A 21,176-nucleotide genomic window follows, 5' to 3' on the forward strand; every position below is an offset into this window, starting at 1 on the left:
CCGAAGCCTTAAAATCATGTGACTTTTTGTCCTGTAAACCCGGAAGTTGAATATTTTTCACTGAAACCTTTAACACTTCAGGGACCTAATTTGATTTGGATTCAGTTAGGTATTCGGCTGAATCTGTCATGAAGGATTTGGGGTTTGGCCGAATTTGAAAAATTTAGATTTGCTAATAGTGGAGTCTATGGAAGATTGCCTTTCCATAACTTGCTGGATAGTGGACTTACGGATAAAGCATCCCATACCAGTATGATGAAGGAGTGGAGGTTAATACAGTATATCCTTGTCTATAGGAAATGCTATTGGTTTTGGATATTCTTGTTCCTGTATCTACTTCACTACTCAGTGCTACTTCACTGCTAAAAGATGATGACATTCAAATAAGGGTTTTCATATACTTTTCTATAATTCCCCGAATCCTCAGCTAACCTGATAGATAACTGTAGATTTGAGCTTTTTAATTCTGTTTTTCCAGTTATTTTATGTTTCATATAACAGAGCTAAAAAGTCTTGTTATTTGGATCCTGTCACATAGAAAGAAATGTGTCTTTGCCATTGGCAACTGTCAGCGTGATTCCGCTTAGCCCAGCTGTAGCCGGAAGGTAGAGGGAAGACCCGAGGGGGCTATCCTCCTCTGGAATTAGCTTCCTTCATTCCTTGTGAGGAGAATGACACTAATGTGCTGTGACTACTCTGTACAGCAGTTGAACAGGGAGGGAGTGCCTCAGAAAGCGCAGTTGCTACTAACTTAGAGTTACTAGAGATTTCTGTAGTGAAGCCTAGTCTGCTGCTGCTGCTGCCCATCATTTTACATCTGAATTCATGTTAACCTTTGCAATTGAAAAGGCCTAAAGCCCACCTGAAATTACCTCATATGCAGGCATCATTGGGAAGAGCTAGGAGGTTGATTGGGGGTGTGTTTAGGAGCACAGTGGTGTTTTGTCAGGGCAATAACACTCTTGGACAAAACACCCTCTGGGTTAATATCTCTGTATATTTTAGGCCTGTCTGGCAAACAGGGGCGGGCCAAGCCGACCGGGCGCCCTAGGCAACCTGGTCGGCCAACTCCGCCCACCTCGCCGCTCCCCCGAACGGGGCGGGGCGATTAGATTGGTCATTGCCTCCGCCGCTAATGACGAGCGGCGAAGGCAATGCCAAAATAGTACTAGGGGTAGGCAGGAGAGGCTCCTGCCTGGCACCCCTCAATCGTTGGGCCCTAGGCAGCTGCCTCTTCTGCCTACCCCTAGTTCCGGCCCTGCTGGCAAAAGTCACTTAATAACAATTGAAAACAATGTTTCGCTGGTATTTGTTTCCAAAAACAGATTGCAACCCTAGCCTAATTGTCCAGTCAGTCATAGGAAGGGGAGGGAGAATATGGTCAGTCAGGAAGCCAGTCAGGAGCTCATATGGAAATCAGAGCATAAGCCCTATATGGTTATTGCATTTTTATTTTATATCAGCACCTTTAGTTGTAGAGTAAGAATAGACACAAGTCATAGGAGTGTTAAAATTATTTTATGGAATATGAACCATAAAGAATGTCCCTGAGAATTGGCAACTTTGCCCATGCAAAGCAACCATCTATTAGGTTGTATTTTATACTATAAACCCCTAAGGAAAACAATGTAGGTCTCTATAAAATTATATATTGCAAAAACCAGCTCATATGTAAAATTCTGTTTCATCTAAATAAACCATTTCAATGAAAATATACTTTTTAGTAGTTGTGCTATTGGGTAACCCTAAATAGAAAACTGATATTTTAGGTACTATGGTCTACCCCTTGGGATCATACGATTCACAGAGTTCACAATTGGGGGGCATAGTTTTCCTTTAGGTGCTTGGAGACCTGCTGGAGCAAATTGTTTCCCCATTGCCTTATGGTTAGCTGTTGCCCTGTGGTTAGCATTTCATTCTTTTTAACAATTGGGGCTGGGTTTAGTTCAGATGAGGGCACTGTCAAAGTGGTATTTGTGAGCTATTCCTATGTTTTGGGTGGTGTCCTGCCTGGTGTTCTGGTTATATCTCTCCTGACTGGTTATTTATTCTCTGAGACTGTGTAAATGATTAAACTCTCTTAGTAAAGGGCTGTGTAAAATGCCAGTGCTATGTAAATAACAGATAATAATGTGAAGACTTAGTATATCAATATACCATGGCCAAACACTTCCTTGTGCCTCCATGACATGGAATATTCAGCAGTGTGCATTTAGCCACATTTTCCTCCTTCCTCTCTACACTCTGTGTGAATGCCCTGAGGCTTTTTAGCATGGCGCTATAATTACACTTCAGTAGAATAGTTGCCTTTGTACTCGGAATTTAGAAACTACATTCTTACAGCTTATGGCACTAGCTGCCTAAAGATTATCAACTGCTTTTATACAGTAGTATATTACATACTGTCTTTTTGGCAGCTAGACATGGGGGTAATGTAATAAGTAACACAAATCTAGCAACTCTTAAGAGCCAATTAGATGTTAGCCTTTATACAGGTGGCTAGTAAAATATACTTGCTATGGGATTGTTAGACTTGGTGCATCTTTGCAGAGTTAAATTTGCAACTGTTTGACTGCTGCTGGTGCTATTGTCAAAGTGTATTAGGCAGCACCCTTGTTGTGCCACGAAATTAACATGCGTGCGAAGGGATTAATAAACAAACTTACTTATATCTACTGTATATGTGGATAGTGGAATGCAGGATGAAATAGTTCATTTGTTTTAAGCCATTACCTGTCTGCGGAAGCCGTACATAGCACTCTCAGTGTTAATCAGTGGGCAAGAAGAGACAGGTACAAACCTATTAGCAGATGGACAGAGAGTGCTCACAGTAATTCACCTTCCTGAGTCTGGGAGTCATTAGTGCAGATAAACCTGCCATGCTCGAATATAACAAGTCACAACAACTGTCTATTCTGGGGAAAGATAACATTGATAGCAGCGCTTTGTATTCGTTTTTTTTTTTTTATAGTTTTGTAGCTTGTAAAGTGTTATCTAGTTTCTAGGGTCACACTAACCATAGCAACCGAGTGTTTGTTTGAATGTCCTAACTGGAAGATAAATAGTAAAGATTCCTGAATAGAAATATAAAAATAAATAATTGTATGAAAATGAGAAACAAATTTCCTTTACCCTGAAAGGGATAGTTCACCTTTAGGGCTCTGGCACTCGGGGAGATTAGTCGCCTGCGACAAAACTCCCTGTTCGCGGGCGACTAATCTCCCTGGATGGCATACGCAACTTGCCTCGAGAGGAAACTTGTGCGATTTCAGTGAAATCGCACCGCCGCGTATGCCATCCCGCCGCCGATTTACATTTTCGCCGGTGGGATGGCAATCCGGGGAGATTAGTTGCCCGAGACACAGGAGATTTGTCACGGGCGACTCTAATCTCCCCGTGTGCCAGAGCCCTTAAGTTAACTTTAAGAAAGTTATAGAATGGGCTATTCCTAGCAACTTTGCAGTTCTTTTTTCATTATTTATAGTTTCTGAGTTATTTTCCTTCCTCTTCTACTTCTCTCCAGCTCTGAAATGGGGGTCACTGACCCCAGCAAGCAGAAACCATTGCTCTGTGAGGCTACAGTTTTATTGTATTTGTTAATTTTATTACTTTTCTGCTTATTCAGTCCCTCTACAATACTTTTTCCAGTCTCTTATTCAAACCACTGTCTTGTTGCTAGGACCCTAGCAACCAGATATCTGCCGAAATTACTAACTGGAGAGCTGCTGAACAAAGGCCAACTGCAAACTGTCTCAAATTCACTGTCTACATCTTACTAAAAGTTAATTTAAAGGGGTTGTTAAAGTGCTTTGTTTATCTAATACTTTTACGAAGTCTGGTTTTCATGCATTTTAGCCAACACCTAAATCATTCATCTTCTTGTTTATCCCTCCTGGAATTCCCCTTTAGTTCCAGATCTGTGTCCCTGCAATGCAGAAGATGTAATATTCTGTACAGTGTATTTCTATGGATGCACAGGGCATGTGAGGAAAAGTGCTAGTAACTGGTATGTTCCACTTTCTCACGTTACATCATGTGAATCTTGGTTTCTTCCCCTCTGGGTTCCTGGAACCTGGGAACGGCACATTCAGAAAAATGAGGAGTGTTTGTGTGTAACAAGCCCAAACCCATTTCAGGTAGAGCAGCCATTTTACCAGGTCTCCAAGGTGAGTGTGCCTGGAAGAGTAATTCACGTGTCTGGACTGTTTTTATTAAAAAAAATTATATTTGTGAGTAAAATATCCTGGGGCAGAGATGCTAGCCCTGTGGCCTCTGTGGCTGTAAACTACAGCTCCCAGCATTTGTTTCACACAGAGTATTCATTGATATGTAATTACTCATAATCGTTATATATTCCATGCTTTGTAAACAAATTGCCCTCGTGTGTGTTTTGCTGTGCTATTGTCTAAAAATATATGTAAAGGAGTAAAGGACACACTGAAATCTACAGCCTCATATTCAGGGCGCCTTGCAATGGAGGTAAGCTCAGGCCTCCCTTTTGGGAGATAATATAGATCATGTGCGTCTGCATCTGCTATTATTGCAGCTTCAGCTACAGGTTGTACATCCCTGAATATAGCTAGAAAATATTAAACTGTTAAAAACATAGGTAATTTTGTATTTTAATCTGGATTTTCACCCAACAGATCATTTAAATTCTTCAGATGCAAGCAAATCTATTTCTGTTCTACCTTAAAGCAATACTTGCAGTCTGAAGCATGCAGCAGAATTAATTGCTGGTAAACAGCCCAGGACTTGGTTTCACTGATCTGTCATATACAGTTTTGGGACCTGTTATCCAGAATGCTCTGTACCTAGGGCATTCCAGATAAGGGATTTTTCTGTAATTTGGATCTTTGTACCTTCAGTCTTCGGTCAAAAAATATTTAAACATTAATCCCAATAGAATTGTTTTTCCTCAAATAAGGATTATTGATCTTTTAGTTGGGATCAAGTACAAGGTTTTATTATTACAGAGACTTCCTGTAGTCCAGAGCTTTCTGAATGATAGATTTCTGGATAACGGACCTTATACCTATATTGCATAAAGCTTTAAATTGTGTGAGATTTCTTGTAGTTTTTAAAAAAAAAAGAATTTTTTTTGTCTCCATAACAATCAACTTTGCACCATGTCCTGGGTAGGGCAGCTCCCTAGAGATGTTAATAAAGGTTGCCATACACGGATAGATTTCAGCTGCCGATTCAGGTCCTTCAGCTTATCTGCCCACGGATGGGCACCCCAGACATCCCTACCCATCACATATCTGGCCTAAAATTGGGCAGATCTCGATTGGGCAGGTTTGATTTTCCCGTTGTACCAGGGACCTTAGGGCCAAATGATTGAATTAGCCCAATATCCCCTGCCTTACACGGGCTTATTGGTGACCTCGCCAAATGAGCGCATCTTAATGTGCATGACCACCTTTTGCCTGGAATATTTTTTTTAGATTTGAATTTCGGCTAGACAGGATGCACGTCGCATAGGGGACCTTGAGTTTTTTCTATTCCTTGGCCAAGCCTGTGTTGAATTTAGGGTTCAGTGTAATGCCATAATACGCTTGCTCTGCCAGGCATGAATGTGTCTAGAATGACTCTGATTAGCAAGCACAGTGTGTAATGTCTGTATTCTCCTGCATATGTAGTTCATTTGTCTCCAAACTGTGTGAGAAGCATTATTAACCAGTAATGAGCTATGCCGGTTATGTACTAGCAGTTAATGAGATCACTTGCTCTTTATACGTTCCCAGCATGTTCAGTCGTGTCTCAACAAAGCTATATACATGCGCAAGTGCCCTCAGATCCTGCAGGGACACTTTATTTGTTCATTTTGTTTTTTGCTAACTTGTGCAGTTTTACTTACTTTTCTAAAACTGACTCACTTTTGACTGAAAAGTCAGTTTTGTAATGAAACCCAAGTGCTTTGCTCTTTGGCACAATAGCAGCTCTTGCTCTCCAGGCTGCTTCTGTAATAAGGAACAGTGAGAACCTTGCTTCAGGTAGCAACTGCCCCTGGTGAATTTGAAGCATATTTCTATTTATTAACTATACATTTAATCTTTTAAAGGGGTTCATCACCTTTCAGTTAACTTTTAGTGTAATGTAGACACTAATATTCTGGGATAATTTGCAGATATTTAGATTTTTTGTTCAGCAGCTCTCCAGTTTGGTATTTCAGCAGCTATCTAGTTTCTAGCTATTATTTATCCTAGTAACCAGGCAGTGGTATGAATGGAATATCACTGGAATATGAATGGAAGAGGGCCTGCATTGAAGGATTAGTAATTAAAAGTAGCAATAACAGTACCATTGTAGCCACACAGCAATCGTTTTTTGGCTGCTGGAGTCAGAGACCCCCATTTAAAACTGGAAAAATGTAGAAGAGGAAGGCAAATAATTCAAAAACTATAAAAGACAAATAATTGCAAAACTGCTAGGAATAGGTAATTCTATAACAGTTAACTGAACTAGGTGAACTACCCCTTTAACGTTGAGAGCGTGATTGGGCTTTCTGTGCTATCTGTTTCCCCTGGTGCCAGTCTGAACTTGAGAGGTGAGTGTAGGAAGAAGAGGGTTACAACCAGGAGATCCTTAAGGTGGCCATACACATAGCAATTTCGATCTTTCGTGTGACCATTGGTTGCACTAAAGATCGTTCCCACCCTCCACTGACGTTCTGGGTTGAATAGTCAGAAATGGAGGTAGAAACAATAGGAATTCTACCTCCACCTGCCAGTTCAGCCCAGAACGTAGATTTTGCTCGGATGCCTTCAATGGCGCCCAGTCAAAATCTTTTAACCTGGCCAATCGGCGAGTCGACCGATATCTGAAGCCTTTTGAGATATCGTTCGCCTCTTTGAGGAGCCATACACGCACCAAATATCATACGAAATGAGGTACTCACATGCCTCCTCTCTATGGACCTGAGGTAACTAAAAGATTAGCAGTGGGGTGGAAGCTTAAAGGAATACTGTCATGGGAAAACATGCATTTTTTCAAAATGCATCAGCTAATAGAGCTTCTTCAGCAGAATCCTGCATTGAAATCTGTTTTTTCAAAAACAGATTTTTTTTAATATATTTAATTTTGAATTAAACTGGCTTGGGTCTCCCCCAGTTACACGGGAGTAATAGAAACAATAGGTTAGCTGAAAGCAGTTCTAATGTGTAGCGCTGGCTGAAAGCTCAGACTCAGGCACAATGCACTGAGATGGCCCCTACACACCAATATTACAACAACAAAAAAATACATTTGTTGGTTCAAGAAAATTATTTTAAACGGCACAGTAAATTTCTTGCTATATAAACAGTGTAATTTAGAAATCAAAAGTGTACCATTAAAATCATGACAGTATATTATAGTAACTGCCTGCTAACCACCATTAATGTGACTTGTGAGTCCATGGCCTGGATGACAGATAATAGATTGTGTCCAGTCTAAAGCTAGACAAACTCAGAAATTGAGGATTACAGGTCAGTTATTGTGAAATTTGAGATAAACTCTGATTTAGTGTGCTAGATATGGCTGAAAGCAAAGGTTTTATTTATCTATAGCCTTATTATCTGCTAACATAGGGGCCTGACCAACTGTAGGACATCAAAGGGGGAGCTTGAACTAAAAAAAGTCGAAAAACTACTGTTTTGACACACTGCATCTGTATGTTCTAAGCAGCCTTTATAAAATATATGGCAGAGATGTAGGTAATATTGATTATAAGAATTATAATGAATACCATAGGATCCCAGTATTTCCTTTTAAGTCACTTATATTGCAGTGTCACCCACTGTAACCTGCAGCACTAATATTCTCATATATGTGTCTGTAAGTTACCTTCCCATTTAGATTGTAAGCTCCACAGGGCAGGGGCCTCCATCCCCTTGTCTCTTTGATTCTTAACTTATTGCAACTGTACCTTGTATTTGTATTTATTGTCATACTTTGTATGTACTTTGTACATAAGTAGGGCTTTATAAATAAAGATATACATACATACAACTCTCTGGGCCCATGTTAGTTAATTCTATTGCCTGCGCAAATGTAAAGGCAAAAAATGAGTGCTTGTTTTTATTTTATTCAGTACCATGGACAGTGGTCATTGCAGGAGCTGCTGTATAAATAAAAGTTACTCTACCCCCTTTTATCTCTGTAACCCAGTGCCACTAAATATAATTAAGATAGATGGTAAGCTATGTGCTATGCTAAGGGAGGCGCTGCTTTTTCAGGTTTCAATTAATGTGACTTGTGTCAGGGGTGATGCTGGAGGATGCAAGTTTTTATTTATGCCCCACTGAAATGCTAGGGGTTGTGGAAGGGACGTTCCTGATTTATTAGCTGTGGCTGGACAGATACCTTTGTCAATTAACTTCAATGGCTTAGCCCTATGGTACTTCCATGTGTTGAAGCAGAGATAACTATTAAGCTAAGTTCTCTGCAAGAAATGGCTATAATTCTAATGGGACAAACTGATTTACAGACATAGCAAAAGGGCAGTAGAATATAAAGCAATTACTGATTAGTACCTAATGCTGGTTATACACAATCTGAGGATGTAATATGCTGCAGATGACAGCTGGAGCATCACAAAATTGTCTTGATACCAGAGTGCCTGCACCTACCTTTCCCCTACAGCAGATCTTTGGGTGTAAAGCTAATCGTACATGCCCAGATTTGATTGGTCTGTTTGGACGATTTTGACCATTTTGCTGGATCATATGGGCATGTATTGCACATACATGGGTTATTTAGATGGCCATACAGGTATGTAGTATGTGTCCATCCAGCTTATGGTCCAGTCAGTCAGAGTACCATATGGGTCAAGCACCGTAAGGCCAAGTTTTTTTTCAAGGACAGATCATTATTGTGTATATCTTTGTTTACATATTAGGGGCAATGCGACCGCTAGACAAAATTGAACATAGACCCACCTGCTCTGCATCTATTTGGTAATAATATTCTAGAAGCAATTACCAGGCAAATGTTTAACATATCATATAGACAGGTTTTTGAGCCCATTTAAATGGTGCATACTTATTTCAGGTGTAAGGTGTTCTTATAACTGAATCTGATAAACATTACATGCAGTCATTCTTTATTGTTTGTTTTGTACATTCGTATTCCTGCTTTCCTGGTGTACTCTAAATAACCTGGAGAACCTCCTACAAGTGGCATGTTATCAATCTTGAGGAATGCGAGCCGAGTACCTAATGGAATGAAGATGTGCAAGTTTGTGGAATTCTGCCCAACTGTAATTGCCCTTCAGGAACATGTTGCATTCCTTTGTACAGCCCAGATGATAAATACTGATCTTACCTGATGAACCCGGAACCATACCCATGTTTTTGTAGGGTATATTTCCATCTCTGTAGCATGTAAAGCACAGGTATATCACATTATGTACTTAGAATGTTGCCTGTTAGAATATTTGCACTTGTACACAAACTCCACTTAAAGGGATACAGTTGTAAAAATAAAAATGAATAGTACCTGAACAGGCTACTTTTTGTGGTTGCTCGAGGAAGTGGTATTACCAGGTAACTAGCTGCCTTTTTATATTGTTTTCTGGCAGTGTAAATGGAAATTTTGTCTACCTTTATGGCTTTTACATAAATAGAGTATAGCAGGAGAAACTGTCATTTATCAGAAAGGCTCATACTTCATTACTGTACAGGTATGGGATCTCTTATCCGGAAACCCGTTATCCAGAAAGCTTCGAATTACGGAAAGCCTGTCTCCCATAGACTCCATTTTAATCAAATAATTCAGAATTTTAAAACTGATTTCCTATTACTCTGTAGTAGTAAAACAGTACCTTGTAATTGATCCCAACTAAGATATAAATAAACCTTATTGGATGCAAAACAATCCTATGGGGTTTAATTAATGTTTTATTGATTATTTTAGTAGACTTAAGGTATGGAGATCCAAATTATGGAAAGACCCCTTATCCGGAATACCCTTGGTCCCGAGCATTCTGGATAATGGGTCCTATACCTGTACTTTATTGTTCCCTGTGTAATTTACTTATGTCCAGCGTTGAATATGTATTATTGTTTTTGCCCTTTTATTTGCCTAAGCTTCTATCAAAAACTTAAAAACTGGCTTGTCTTCTAGTGCTGCCATTACCTAAACAGTAATTTCTTCCATGGCAGGCTAGCTACAAGCTTGACCTCTCATATGTCTCCTATTGTGTTATGATTTCAAAACAACAAGCAGGGATTGTGCATAGTCTAGCAAGTAGTTGAGGGACAATGCATGGCATTGTGGCAAGCAGAACAAACCTATAAATGACACTTTCCGCAGCAGGAGGAACTCCCTGAGTACCTTATAATCCATCTAGAAAGATATTATAAATATATTCCAGTATAGGTATTCCCCTGTAGCAAACACACTTCTGCAAGAAAATTTAAAGGGTGTAGTTCACCTTTAAATGTACATATAGTAAATTCTAGGGTTCTATTCTATAGTAAATTCTAGGGTTCTATGATCAAACTATGTGCTGATTGGTTGCTATAGGTGAATAGATCTGTAGCAAACTTTTCACCCAAATAATGTGATGCAGTTCACCTGAACAGTGCCCCCTGTGCCCAGATTATTTCAAAGCATTGTGGAGTACTGTTTGTTTGCCAGGAAATCCAGTGTCATATGTTCTTAGAATGAAATTGCCCCAAAGGTCACTTCTGGAGGCTCCTGATTGGATCTCAGCTGAGGCATTTGCATAATTTCCAGCATCTGAAAATAATTAACAGGGATGTTTTTCTGTCAGGCAGGTGTGTAATATGAGACGTTTATAGGGGATAATTGGTCTATGATGGGAACCATACATGGAATGCAAAATAAGGTCAAATAAGCAAGAGAGAGGGGACCGGGACCTGTAGTTTACTAAATATTGGAGAGCCATTAGTTTAGTTGATTTTCCTTGACTAGTTAAATGCATATATTTGAGGTGTAGGCACTGCCTCCATGTTTATTGCTGTTCCTACCAGAGTTGACATTGGGACTTTTCTCATTCTCTGAAGGTTTCTTTTAGCCCCACCCACTTCAGATTTACTCGCAGGTGCAAAAAGAGAACTGGTGCTCGCCCCAGTGATATTATCTTAAAGGAAAACTATACCCCTGAACAGTGCAGGTCTCTATAAAAATATATCACATAAAACAGCTCATATGTAAAACCCTGCTTCATCTAAATTTTCATAAAAATATACTTTTTTTTAGTAGTATGTGCCATTGGGTAATCCTAAATAGAAAATTGCCATTTTAAGTACTAAGGGCCGCCCCTGGGATCATATGTTTCACGATGCACTAGTGCTGGGCGGTATACCGGTAAAAACCGAACACCGTTTTTTTTTAAAAAAACGATATAAATTTTTTACATACCCCCATACCGGTGTGCGCACTTCCTGGCAATTTTTCCAAATACTTCCGGGTGCGCGCGTGACGTCAGCGCGCACGCGACGTCAGCGCGCACGCGACGTCAGCATGCACGCGACGTCAGCGCCATCGCTAGGACGCATCATTCAGAGTCGGATACCAATGTGAGCTGTCGGGGGTGCCTGCGGCTGCCTGGCCAGTAATTATATTTATGTGAAGGGGATGGGGGGGGTGTTTGGGGTGGGGTGGGGGGTTATATTTATGTGAAGGGGATGGGGGGGTGTTTGGGGTGGGGGGGTGTTTGGGGGGGCGGATGGGGGGGTGTTTGGGGTGGTCACCTAATCATGCATGGGGAAAAAAAAATACCGTCAAATACCGTGATACCGATATAATTTTGAAAAATACCGTGATATAAATTTTTGGTCATACCGCCCAGCTCTACGATGCACACAAAAAAGCCAAGGCACACAGCCCATCACAAAATGGTGGCTCAAGGAAAATTATGTAAAAAGGCAATAATTACTGATATATATCAGTAAATCATATCATAAATACTGATAAAATATCATAATATTCAATTTCACCAACTTATTAATAGGCCACTTATTATGATATAAACTATCTGTTGGTTAAGTAGTGGTTAAATTGGGGGCATAGTTTGCTTGGGGACATGCTGAGCACACAGATCCTTATAAAATGGTAAAAATGTAAAAGGGTAATATTTAATGATATATTCCAGTTTGGTAAGGTTCTTCAATAGGTCACTTAATGTGATAACCGTATATACTCGAGTATAAGCCGATCTGAATATAAGCCGAGGTACCTAATTTTACCTAAGAAAACTGGAAAAACGCAATGACTCGAGTATAAGCCTAGGGTGGGAAATGCAGCAGCTACTGCTATGTTTCAATAATCAAAATAAATACCAATAAAATTACATTAAATGAGTGGGGTATGTGTTTTTAAATATTTATTTAAACAGTAAACTAGCTCTAGTGGAGAAGAGGGTCAACAAAAACAATATGGTATCAATGATGATACCTTAAGAGTACTACCCCCTTAGCTCAATCAGCAACCAAGCTAAAACACAAAGAGTTAAAATCCTTCAAAACTATATATAGTTTATATCGAATATAAAGTGCAATGTCTAGTGTAGAATGGGACAGGTGAGGATGGTAGATGAAGATGAATTTGGGAGTGGGCCAGGGCACTGGAGGGTCTGGTTGCGGGGGGCCTAATTTGCACACAAAGGACAGAGGGTGCTAGTCTAGAGGGACCCATGGCACCTGACTCGAGTATAAGCCGAGGGTGACTTTTTCAGCATATTTTGGGTGCTGAAAAACTATATACTTATATATATACTTATACTCGAGTATATACAGTAAGTATTCATTCTTGAGGTATAGTTTTCAGTGGGATACCTGACACTCCTAAAAACCCGTAACCTGTGCCTCCCCCAAGACACACTTTCCCAGGGTGATACTAGTGTATTTAAAACAAAGGCTCTTCATCAGTAAAGCTGCACAACCCAACTACACAAAGTTCGGAAGTGGTCATAGATGTGTTTTGATAGGATACAAATATTCATAGCTAGATAGACGGGCAGATTATTTTGCAGATATAATGCTATATATTACTGTGTATTGTCTTTTTTTCAACCTAATCTATTATGTAACTATGACAAAGGCACCAATGTAAGAAAATAGGAAATAAACTACATTCTTCATGTGTTAGATATGCATAACCCCTTCTGGCTAGCCTATCACTCTGCACTATCCCCATCCTCACTGAATAATAATAATAATAATGCAGTTGCAGGTATGAAATCTCTTTATATTCTTGCAAAGCTTATGCCACATGGTGGGAGAAGACTGTAGGGACACAGTGTTCACACATATTTCTGAGCACCCCTTTAGGAATGCCATTGTGTAGAGGTGCAATTTTAGTCTACTCTGGGCCCCCCTGCAAAAAAAATTCCTAAAGTCCTGGAAATCCTAGAGGAAGCAGACCCCTGGGACTGGGCCCTCCCACGACTGCTTCCTCTATAGTTAGGCCCCTACCACTACACAACAACTATTTTCAGTAGTATGGGGTTTTTATATGTGAGCAGCTACACATGCGAATTGCTTCGTATACAGTATGTACAGTTGAGCTAACAAGAACACATTGTAATTTGTGCTTTAATCATAAACCATCATACGTAGTGTAGTTTTTTAAAGGGTCTTTTCCTTATTGTCTGACCTTTAAAAGCTCCTTTCCCATGTTTTTTTTTTACCCTAAATATTTACTCATATTAACTTACCAATCGTACTTAGACCATATATATGTATATGTGTGTGTTTGTATATAATCTGCATTAAAATAGGGTGAAATTGCTTTTCTGAAATGCATTTAAATATTTGCTTTCTACCATGGCAACCTTCTTGCTTGCAGGCGGTTTCTTGTAAAGCAAATAAACATATGTTCATATAGTATAACTGAAAATGGAATTTAGCTGAGGTCAAGACAGCTGACCTGTACATAAATGACACAAAAGCATAAATGGCAGTGTCTGTATATACCATATAAGTAAGCATGAACTGTCAGTTACCCACGTATGCTCACATTACCTTGTTTTGATGTGCAATTGGTCAGTAGTGCAGGTATGGGATCTGTTATATGAAAATGGGTATCCAGAAAGCTCGGAATTACAGAAAGGGGATCTTGCATAGACTCCATTTTACATTTTACAAATGTTTCAAAATTATTTTCTTTTTCTCTTCAGTAATGAAACAGTACCTTGTACTAGATCCCAGCTAAGATATAATTAATCCTTATTGCACGCAAGACAATCCTGTTGGATATATTTAATGTTTAAATAATATTTTAGTATGAAGATCCAAATTATAGAAAGAACCCTTATCTAGAAAACCCAAGGTCCCAAGCATTCTGGATAATAGGTCCCAAACTTATACCATAAACTTTTTTACTGTTTGTATTTCACAGTTGGAAATAAGGCCTAGTATTTGACTACCCTAAGGGCTGTGGCACATGGGGAGATTAGTCGCGGGCAACTAATCTGCCCGAAATGCCATCCCACCAGTGCCTTGAGAGGAAACTCCATGTATGCCATCCCACCGGTGATTCACATTTTCGCCGGTGGGATGGCATTTCAGGGAGATTATTCACCTGCGACAAGGGAGATTTATCGCGCGCGACTAATCTCCCCGTGTGTCACAGCCCTAAAAAGTACAAAACCAGCAGTTCCAGTAAATTTATGATTCCTGACATTTGTACTATTACCTGAAGCCACAGGGGGCAGATTCTCAGCCTTAGTTACAAACTTTAGGTTTGTAACTAAGGCTATGTTTGGTTCTGCTGTGATGTTAAATAGCCTCCATTATCATACTGGATATCCATATCATATCAAGAATGCACTTTCCTTTACTCCGATGGGGGCTTGAGGAGGGTCCCCCAAATAAGAATTTGCTGTAGGGTCCAATAGCTTCTAGGTATGCCACTTGCTTTTACAGATTTTCATTTATATAATACTGTTCCAACCAGCTTGGCAATGGCGCTATAAATAAAGCACTTGGGGCTATCTTATCAAGGAGCATTCTCTAACTGAAGAGAGCTATTTAACAGTATCTTTAACATGATGAAAGACGTGCCTATAAAAGAACTCGGATCATTGCGAATATATGTTTCTAACCTTCATCTTCCCGCTTTGGAAATGGATTAGTCCATATCACCTGAGATGCAGTGGAAGATTTCTTATAGGTCAAAAACAGGAATTTATTTACCTAAGAACATTGTGTTCCACTTTGAAATTCTTAATATATTCTAAATATCTATCCGTACCCTTCACACTGAAGCATATTCCAGTTTCTAGTGAATGTCCCCATGTTCTGTTCAGTAAGACAAGGTTATATTTGAATTTAGCTGTACCTTTAACCACTGTTCTAATTCTGTAAGTAGGTCATTTATACAATGTCTTTTTTTCCCATAGGCTCTGGAGGTTGATCACACGATTCTGAACAAAATGAAGAAATCAGTCAAAGCCATTCACACTTCTGGTCTGAGTATGTATCATGGTGTGCTCCTTTGTATTTCTTTATTGGCTCTTATCATTCACATATTTTGCTTATAGTAAAGTTTAGTAAAGATGTTGGACTTGTGTAAGTTAATAAAAAATGAGAAACTTGTGCTCACTCACCTCTACTAATATATAAAAGGGGGAAGTTCAGTAGTTCTATGTTATATAATGTCTTATACTTGGCAACTTTTCAATTGGGCTTCATTTAATTATATTCTTTTATGTACCTACCACTTTTTAGCTTTCAGATGGGGGTCACCACCTTCTGGCAGCATAACAGTATCGCTCTTGGAGGCTACAATGTTATTTCTATATTTTACAGGTATAGGACCCATTATCCAGAATGCTCGGGACCAAGGGTATTCCGGATAAGGGGTCTTTCCGTAATTTGGATCTCCATACCTTAAGTCTGCTAAAAAATCAATAAAACATTAATTAACCCCAATAGGATTGTTTTGCATCCAATAAGGATTATTTATATCTTAGTTGGGATCAATTACAAGGTACTGTTTTATTACTACAGAGAAAAAGAAAATCAGTTTTAAAATTCTGAATTATGTGATTAAAATGGAGTCTATGGGAGACGGGCTTTCCATAATTTGGAGCTTTCTGGATAACGGGTTTCCGGATAAGGGGTCCGATACCTGTATTACTTAGATTGCTATTCATGCCCTCTCCTATTCATCTTCTGATTTCTCATTCATACCACTGTCTGGTTGCTAGGGTAAATTGGACTGGAAACTAAGGGGGTTACGTAATAAAAGGCACAAAGTCCGCCCAGGAGCAGTAACATATAGCAGTCAATTAGCAGATAGCATTTAGTGGCTATAATTACATATGGGGGATAGAATCTGATTTGCTAAATGACTTTTAGGTGGGAAAATTGTGCTACTTCTGAGCAATTGGGGAGGCTAGATTTCCTCTAATGGCTGTACCCGTCACCCTCTTTATTGTTTGATTTTTATGTTTTTGGGGCGGGGCCTTATTGGCTAGTTGGTACGCTACTTTAGTACTGATGACTAAGTGAATTTATGGTGGATGTTTAGTGCCTGAGAAAGGTATTGCTTGCATGACTTTTGTGCAAATGCCAATGGGGCTACTGCATGAGGTTATAAACAGGCTCTATTTATTAGGCCTCTGTGTACTTGAAATGCCAGTGATAATATGGAATCTCATTGTGGCCCTGCCTTGCACACACCAACCAATTATTCTGAAATGATCAAACTCAACCCTTTTAGTTAATGCTTCCATTTTCTACAATGCAAACTGTGAATAACACCAGCATTGCGTATAGTATGTCATGATGGGGGCATGCTCTATGACACGGTGGTTCACTTAGGAAGAGGAGGCATATCCGAGCATGGACATTTGTCAATATAATGTCTTTTTATCCATTATTTGACAGTGTTCCATGATCACGAGACCTGAAAAATCACATTGAAGTCTGATACATTAGCTTCAGAACACAGAAACACTGCCAAAGTCTCTTTCTAATGGCCCTGAAAGTGTAGCATTTTAGATGTTGCAAGCTTGCAAAAATCAATGTTCACTGACATGGGAATACCTAGTGTGAATGAATGCACTTCCCCTGGTTTTGTTTCAGTTAACTCAACAGGAGAAGAACACAAACATCAGCAATAATAGCAGGACAAAAATCAACACGTTATTATTTATTTATGTTTTTATCCACGTGATGCATTCTCACCCTTTGTGTAGTGTCAGAATATAGATTATGGTTGTATTGTAGGTTTGTGCCAGGTCAGTTGGTAGGGTATGACCATTGTGTGAAACTGTAGGAATCATTCTATGTGGCTGGTCCATCAGTCTTGGCTGTGGTGGAAAACTTTACAGTCTCCTTACATAATGTGTTGTTAGCTGAAGATATCTTGGAGTCAGCTTTAGAAGATGAAAAATACAATCCCAAAGGGCAATGATGCATGAGGAGATTAGTCGCCCCTGTTCTGCCCCTGTGCAGATAAATAAAGGCACTGGACAGAATAACCTGTGACCATGTATTATACTGAACAATTCTGTATATAAGCAGATAGCCGTGTATACCTGGTAACATTCCGTGCTGACATGGTGTAATTCAGAGCTGTGTGTTTGCCATGATAAATTAATTTAGAGTTATATGAGGAAGTGAAGAGTGTGTGGTTAACCACGGATATTAGAGGTTAGGGGGATCATAAAGCAGAATTGCTAACCACCAGCCATGCTGAAACCCTACTTGTCTTTCTGTACAGTCTGAATAACTGTCTGGGGTTTTTTTTGACTCTGTAAGTAACACTACTTACAGAGTCAAAAAAAACCCCAGACAGTTATTCAGCCTGTACAGAAAGACAAGTAGGGTTTCTCTCCTTCTCTCTGTCTTGGTGTCAGGAATTCATCAACCCATGCCAGTACAAGCTAAGCCTGCACCCAAACTGACGATATGTTCCCCCATGATTTTAATACCTGAGCCCAGCTTGTCCCCCTCCATTGTCTTCAGGGACTGACAGGGTACTTTTATTACCTGAAGTAGGTAATTGATAATTATGTTCTATGAGTTACTTGGCCTAGACTAGTTGAGACAGACTTTTTAAATTGTCAAGTCACTCGCTAAGTGAACAGGAACAGCTGAGTCGTAATTTGCACCAAAATCCTGTACTTACCCAACATTAAAAGGCACAGAATTTGTGCCCCTACATCTTCAAAAGAAGCTGAAGCAGGGTGTGGGATTAGGGGGCTTGACGTAGACTGGGTGGGATGTTATTGGGGGCATAAGGTGATCAGATGCCCTTCAGATGAACCTTTATATCCATTTGGCATCTCTACTGCATTTGACCGGTAGAACAAACATCCATTAGAGTCTGGTGGATCTCAATCACTCTCCTCTTGTTAACCAAGCATGGGCACCCTGTCTGGTGTATTATTGGGGCAGGTTGCCTATAACTCTTATTAGTCATCCTGTAAAAGTACATTTTATTTTCTTGTTCAGAAGCCTGTTGGGCAGCATTTTGGGAGAGCAATTCCAGGGAAACTCTGCCAAGCGATTCATGTGTAAAAGAGTGATTTCTCTTAGGCCCAATTACCATCTCATGATTCATTCTGCTCACGCACGGGATGGCTTCAACTCTTGTCAGGAGCGGCAGGCTCAAATTATAAATGGAAGTGTTTGCTTTGGTTGCCGAAGCTGATTACTATGCGCGTTAAGCTATTGGCGGACAATTACATTGCTGGTATATTTCTAACATATCGTGTTGTGCCAGTCAGAGGCATTTCAAATAAAAGAGAGTTTGTTTTCTGTAGAGAAACTTACATTTTGGTTCATTTATTGTATTTTATGTTATGTCTGTTATGTCTAGGAGCCTAAGTACTGTTTTTATTTGTATAAGAGACAGTGAAGTGGCGTTCCTCCCTTTACAAACAGTGTTGTGTTGGGGCCCTGTAATCCACCTAGTATTTTTTTAATATCAGTCCAAACCCCTCAATTTCTTTATCCAAAATGGATAAAGATTTGGCCAAGCCCCAGCACTTTTTGCATATATCTGAGTGCCTGGTTGAGTTGAATTTGGTTGACTTCGCTAAATGAAAGTTTTTTGTTCACGTGTGATGCTAAAAAATTTTTCTCAAATATTCAAAATTGGGTTTAGGTACAGTAGCCAAGATTTAGTTTTTGGCTAAATCTAAAAAATTAGGAATTTTATGCAAACCTAATCTAAAGGGCTCTCCACCCAAATCCCTCTTGCCTTTAACACTGAATTTTTTTTAATATAAATTTCTATAGAGAGAGCTCAGGTTCTTCTGTGTCTATGCTCACCCACTGTGAGTGTGATTTCCCACAGGCAACAAAGTGCCCCGTGTGTCATTATCCTTAAAGTGGCCATACACAGATAAAATCATGCGAAACAAACTTGAGCCCCACAAGTTAACAGAGATGTCATGAAGCTGCCAATGGTTACTTTAATTCTGATTCTAGCGAAGAGAGCGCTATTGTGCTCTCTGCACTAGGAATGTGGCACCCCTCAATTTGCAAAAATGTAAGTGATGGGGGTTAGCCACAGCTAGGCCAACATGAGGTGAGGTTGGGACATTTTGCCTTAGGTGGCAGTGCCCCGCTGCTGCCTGAAGCGAGTTTCCCAACTCACCTTATGACAGGAGTGCCCCTGGGTGAGATAGCATCATTAACACTTCATAACTCTTTTACCCCACCTGTTCTAGTTCAACAGCAGCTTAATGTCCGTATGTTGCATAATGTGGTGGTCTGCAAATTCTTTTTTGCCTAGTAAAAGCCTTCCCTGACTAGAAATGTTCCTCTCTCTGTGCCATGGCATCCAGTTGTCAGATTTGCCAGATGTGAAGCCTAGCAGCGAGTGGATGAAAGGCCTGCCACTTCCTGCTGTGATCCTGCTGCCTCTCAGGCACATTCCTTACACATGCCAGTGCTTGCACACATTCTCCATGGAGAGTCAATTCAGCCGCCATATCACACTCGCTCCAGGAAAGGCAACGTCCCACCAGCCAGAAACAAGGAACTGACCTTTAAGTGCTGTCAAAAATATTTTTTATTATTATATTTAATTTGGGGTAGCCTAAATTTCAGTCAGATTAGGGCCCACATTTACGCTTAAGCTTGCTAGAAGGTTAACAGGGGCCAAATGCCATTCTTTATAGAAGTTTAAAGCCTTTCTCATATAAAACTGGACATGTGCTGTCAAGAAATATTTTATTTGCAGATACTGGTTGGATATATACACAGTTCAATACAGAGAGGAAGAGGACTGGTCTGTGGCTGATACCCCCCACCGAACCAGTGGAACCCAGTGTTATACATTGATTGAGTCAGGAAAGCAGGCAGAGTAGACAGCTCAGATAAATCAGTTTCATTTCATAGTAATCGCCTGCCACTGATTAAGTACAAGCACAGCAGGCACCACTGCCTCATTAGAAACATCCTCCATGAATAGAGACCTCTAAGCAATGTAAAAGGGCAGTAATGGGCAGATGCCTGCAGGAGCCCACACAGTGAGGGGTATAAGGGTGGGGAAGCGTTCATAAATCCTTACTCAGGATTTCGCAGTTGATTTCAAATGTATTTGCACATAGAGGCAGAACCTAGGTGCACAAACACATATCCCTATGGTACAAGTATTTTTAACAAGCTGCTTTGTGTTTGTAATCACCACGCCGCTTCCTGCAGGATGTATCATTCATTTTTTTATTATCAAGAATTATGAGGATGTACACAAACAGCAGTCAGAAATACCATGTGTTACTCTGCATGCTCCTCCTGGGAGTATTTAGGGCACTAGAGTTGCCACCAATACCCCGGGGGGATTAGTCACGCAAGGTTAATCTCAGCTACTGCAGGCGACTAATCCCCCGAAATGCCTTTCCACCACCAATAATGTGACTTGGCGGTGGAAAAGCAAACACTTTGCTTGTTTTCCAAGCCGGAGGAAACTTTGCACAGATTTGGGAAAGCAGCACGTGTGCAGCAGCATGTGTGCCTTCTCAACGTTAATTCACTTAATTGCCAGTGGGAAAGCATTTCAGGAAGGTCAGTGGCCCGCAGAAGCAGAAATTAACCTGTTCTAGAAATCGTGGGCAACTAACCACTCCATAATGCATTATCACGGGCAACAATAGGAATCGCAGGTGGAAAGGCCTATGCATCGCTTCGGCTTTCTGAAGTCGCACAAAGTTTTCTCCTGCAGGCAACTTTGCATGACTTCGGAAAGCCGAAGCCCATGTGGGC

At 40.1% G+C, this 21,176-nt stretch overlaps 1 protein-coding gene across 3 annotated transcripts in view; it reads left to right on the top strand.

Moving 5' to 3' along the window:
- asap2 (ArfGAP with SH3 domain, ankyrin repeat and PH domain 2) overlaps positions 1-21,176 on the top strand; it is a 103,531-nt gene that overhangs the window by 19,053 nt on the left and 63,302 nt on the right. For all 3 annotated transcript variants that reach the window (XM_002935032.5, XM_004914478.4, XM_012963462.3), the window contains exon 2: positions 15,353-15,425. In XM_002935032.5, coding sequence (XP_002935078.3) covers positions 15,353-15,425 — 73 coding nt within the window. The remainder of the gene's footprint in view (positions 1-15,352; positions 15,426-21,176) is intronic.

This window comes from Xenopus tropicalis, chromosome 5 (genome assembly GCF_000004195.4).
Source record: "Xenopus tropicalis strain Nigerian chromosome 5, UCB_Xtro_10.0, whole genome shotgun sequence".
NCBI lineage: Eukaryota > Metazoa > Chordata > Amphibia > Anura > Pipidae > Xenopus > Xenopus tropicalis.